The following is a 4,644-nucleotide window of genomic DNA, read 5'->3' as shown; positions in this document are numbered from 1 at the left end:
ATTTCAAAGAAATCTTTAAAAAGGAACTTATGATAACTTTCGCCAACTTTTATTTTGCCACTTACTTAACTTCAAAACTTGAGATAAAACATTTGAACACTTAAAATATGACATACCACATTCTTCTTAATTTATTACCCACCCTCCTTGTCTTTCCATGGAGATACGAGTAATTTTAGACGTTTCGGAAAGTCGGGGTGTTACACCGCAAATATCATTTTTAAGGAATTTTTGGTAAATAGAAAACTAGAAGGGATAGGATGTTATTTAGTACTTATAATATGTGGTTCCTATAATTTATACAAAATAATAATTACTTATATATGTTTTTTTTTTAAAATAAAAATTATATGTACTATGAGTGTTATGATTTCTACCAAGGAAATTGCATATGAGATGAAAATAAACATGCATTTCTTAAGAAACAATTTGATGAAAATATGGATAGTGAAATCACAAAGTCACTTGAAGAATCTTTTAGAGTTGATTGCTTTATATTTGTAGAGTAGATAAACCTATTTTTTCACTTCAAAATAAATTTGAATCAATTGAAGCATATGAAAATATTTTTGATTCTTATTTAGTGGTAAAATATTGAAATCACTAGATGATGAGAATTTTAAAAAATATTGTCTTAACCTTGAACATTATTTAACACGTAATAGTTATTATGATATTGATGGTTTAGATTTATTTTTTGAATTAAAAGTGTTAAGAGAAATAATACAAGTAGAAGATAATGATCTAATGAAAATATTCAATCAAATAAAAAGACTCGATTCTTTTCCAAATACACATATTGCTTATAGAATAATGTTAGCAGTTCCTGTAACCATTGCCTAAGCCAAAAAATGTTTTTTCGAAATTAAAATTGATTAAATATTCTTTAAGATCAACAATGTCTCAAGAGAGATTGAATGAATTAGCTATATTATCATTTGTAAAGGAATTATTTAAACAAATTGATTATAAACATTATATAATGACTTCACATCCAAAATAGCTAGAAAAGTAGATTTAAAAAAAAAGTATATATGATGAAAAAATATATTAGGTCCCCTCTCTTAAGTATTGCTTTAGGCTCCCAATGTTGTTGAGTCGGCCCTGATTCTGTAGAAAGCTAAAAAATTATGTTGGAGAATGGAGAGACATTCTTAAAATGCCTTTTAGAACACCTTTCTATTTTTAGTATTTAATATAATATAATATGATATAATTAGTATTTAATATTTAATTGCTTAGATATATATAGTAAGAGGAGGCATGCGTTTTTTACTTATGAAATTCTTCTTTAATAGACAAATAAATAAAGAAAAGATCTATCGAATAGATAAGATGAATATGAACATTTCAAAATTTATTTTTCCAACCTTTGAAATTCTCATCAAACGTAATTAATTGGTTAATATGTGGTCACTTCCCATTTAATTGATCATTGTCATTTATTAGATGGTAAATTTATTATTTGGTACAAAAATATTATAGAATCAGTATTTAAATTAGGGGTAATAACGTTGATTAATTTTAATGTACATTTTTATACTTATTTTATTTTAAACTTATGTTTTCCTACTTTTAATATTAGTAAAGTATTAATAATAATATGAGCAAATTTTGGCTTAACACCTTCCCACTTTTAGTATTTAGTATATTATGATATGATTACTATTTAGTATTTTATTAATTAAATACGTAGAAATGCTAGTGGAAGAATTCAAGATGACAAATTTGTATTTGGTAGTGGTATATATTGATTTAGTTACAACTCTTCATATTCTTTAATTTAAGATTAAAAGGGGGAAAACCTTGATTCGCGTACTTATTTAAAATTCTAAAAATCCTAATTGGCTCTTGTTCTTCCACATTTCCTTTCTAATAAATAACTTACAATTCAAAAAATAATTAAAATAATATTATTTAATTAATTAGATGTTTAATTTAGTCTAGGGGTAAAATGGTAATCCAACATTTCATCTTTGGAGCTTCCTACTTTTAGTAAGATATGACATCCACAGTTTAATTGGTGCAAGGGCCTTTGGAAGTTTTTTGAATGTTAAGTTTTAGGATCACAATTATACAATGTATCTACAAATGAGTTCTTGAGTTCAAATTAATCTTGCTTAAAAAATGTAATTTAACGCAAAAGAATTATAAAAGTTAGTGTTACGTCATACGTGAATGTGTACTTCACTTGGCTAAAAAAGAAACGTTTGTGTTAAATTCTTGAATAAATTATTTTTCAACTCACTTTTCACCTTTAAAGTTGCATTTAAGAATATTAAAGCATGAACATTGTTTCAAGTATTCTTGGAAAAGAGTATAAACAAACACAATTCCAATTTCAACTTTAACTATATAAATTTTAAATAAACAGATTTTTTTTTGAATCTATGACCAAAGCTTACTTTTTTTTTTGGTCGCGCACTGCAGGGCCCATTCAAGGTGACACACTCCCAACAAGATTTTCTTCACACCCAGGAATTGAACACGAAACCTTTGGTTAAGGGTGAAACACTTCACTAGTGCACCACAACTACTCATGTTGGTGACCAAAGCTTGCTTAGTTTAACTGTAGTTATTACCAAAAATATAAAATTTAAACTTTAGTGGCCATGCTGATGAAATTTGCTTGACAAGTCTCCTTGTTCAATTATTTTGAATCAAAGGGGCAAAAACAAAAAGAAGAAGAAGCTGGTATGTATATAGCTCATGTGGCAATGAGCCTAGTTAATTAAGAAAATTCTTGTTTAAAGGCAAAATCTTGAAACAGAGTGGATCAAAAGAAAAAACAAAACAACTAACACAATAGCTGAAATAGTTGTTGGTTCTGCTTTGTTTCAATGAAGAATATAGTGTTCTATCTATGCATGCGGCTCTGCTCCTGCTGGTTTTGCATTGAGTAGTGGTTGCAGTGCCTTGACGACAATTGTCATGTTTGGGCGGAAATCTGCCTCGTATTGAACACAAAGTGCTGCAACAGCTGCCATCTGAGAATAATTAAGGGTTAGAACTTAGATGATGTCAAAAAATAGGGGGTGCAAGTGTTTGACAAGAATATACAACCTTAGCAATTGCCTTTGGAGGGTACTCATTATTTAGCTTAGGATCTACACACTGCTTTACTTTATCTTCACTTAGTCGTGGAGTCGCCTGCAAAAATGAATTTTTTGCTACGTTATTTAGAGGTATAAATAGACATTCATTATACTATATAGTTTATTTAAAACACCTACCCATGTGACAAGACTCTGTTGCCCTTTTGGCATTGTATGATCTACTGGTTTCCTTCCTGTCAAGAGTTCTAACAGAACAACTCCAAAACTATAAACATCACTTTTCTGTGTTATCTGTCCTGTCATAGCATACCTGCGCGCACCACTTTATCATTTTATGACACTAGTTAATTATTCATTAACTGTCAATAACAAGGCTAGGCTTACTCTGGAGCATGGTAGCCAAATGTCCCCAGTACTCTAGTTGAATGCAGACGTGCTGCTGTGTCCGAACACTGGTTTGTCAAGTTGAAATCAGCAATCTTTGCAGTAAAATCATCAAAGAGTAGTACATTGCTGGATCTTACATCCCGATGCTTAATTGGCGGTTGAACTTTTTCGTGTAGATATTCAAGTCCTCTAGCTGCACCATAAGCAATTTTAACTCTCTGATTCCAGGTAAGAACTGGACCAGGCTCAGCACCTTGTACTCCTTTTCTGCCTACAACAGAACATCCAAGAACACAATGCTTTTGTAACATGTTAACATTGGAAATTAATGTTTATTCATGATTCAATTATGTACCATGTAATACATCATGCAGCGAGCCCATAGTTGCAAACTCATAAACCAAGATCCGATTGTTTGCTGCGAGGCAACATCCTAACAGTGTTACAAAATGCTCGTGCTTAAGTCTTGAAACCATTGATAACTGCATAAGAAACATTATGATGAGAGAGTGGTCTACATTAGTTAACAGGAAAATATGAGACATTCATTCACCTGGGCGGTGAAGTCAGAATCTGGTTCTGGTGAAGAAGTAGTATCCAATTTCTTTATTGCTGCTTGTTGGCCGTTGCTTAATTTAGCACCAAAAACGCGGCCATAAGATCCCTCTCCAATGAGAGTTTTCTTTCCAAAGTTGCCAGTAAGTCTGTTTAGCTCAACCAAGGACATTTCTGGTACCTCAATAGGTAAAACTTTCTGAGGAGCTCCACTCTTAGCAGCACTCCTTGGCTCTCCTCTTTCACTACCTGCATTTTTACCAACCCAAAAATTTCAAGTAAGACTTTATCATGTCCCATCCAACAAAGTACCTAGCTAGTTAATTTAGATCAACAATTCAATCAATAGGAAAATAAATTAAGCACAGCCAAGAGGTTAACTATATATGTTAGAGGCAAGATGCTTCCATTTTGAACAATCAAATTAGTGTCAACGTAACCTGCTATCTTTGGCAGTAGCTGTGTTGTCTTTTTTTGGGGTCTGTGTTGTACGTTCCTTTTTACATACAAGCGAGAAATAGAGAATTCATCATTCTTGCTGCTACTACATTTTTTTCAAATAGACACTCACACTCTTCGACACATTTTTTAATATATATATACTAGACAGAATAAAATTATCTTTTTATGAATATATATATATATA

At 31.1% G+C, this 4,644-nt stretch overlaps 1 protein-coding gene across 1 annotated transcript in view; it reads right to left on the bottom strand.

The window, feature by feature from the left end:
• Nucleotides 1-2,698: 2,698 nt before the first annotated feature.
• The window catches only part of LOC102605254 (probable protein kinase At2g41970), a 3,127-nt gene continuing 1,181 nt past the window's right edge, over nt 2,699-4,644 (bottom strand). Inside the window, exons 2-7 of the mRNA XM_015306522.1 lie at nt 3,997-4,247; nt 3,799-3,925; nt 3,441-3,714; nt 3,234-3,366; nt 3,064-3,150; nt 2,699-2,987 (exon numbers count right to left, since the gene is read on the bottom strand). Coding sequence (XP_015162008.1) covers nt 2,862-2,987; nt 3,064-3,150; nt 3,234-3,366; nt 3,441-3,714; nt 3,799-3,925; nt 3,997-4,247 — 998 coding nt within the window. The 3' untranslated portion in view covers nt 2,699-2,861. The remainder of the gene's footprint in view (nt 2,988-3,063; nt 3,151-3,233; nt 3,367-3,440; nt 3,715-3,798; nt 3,926-3,996; nt 4,248-4,644) is intronic.

The sequence above is a fragment of the Solanum tuberosum genome, unplaced genomic scaffold (assembly GCF_000226075.1).
Source record: "Solanum tuberosum cultivar DM 1-3 516 R44 unplaced genomic scaffold, SolTub_3.0 scf00036, whole genome shotgun sequence".
Classification (NCBI taxonomy): domain Eukaryota; kingdom Viridiplantae; phylum Streptophyta; class Magnoliopsida; order Solanales; family Solanaceae; genus Solanum; species Solanum tuberosum.
The sequence above is the reverse complement of the archived record's forward strand: the minus strand, read 5'-3'. Positions and strand labels throughout refer to the sequence as shown.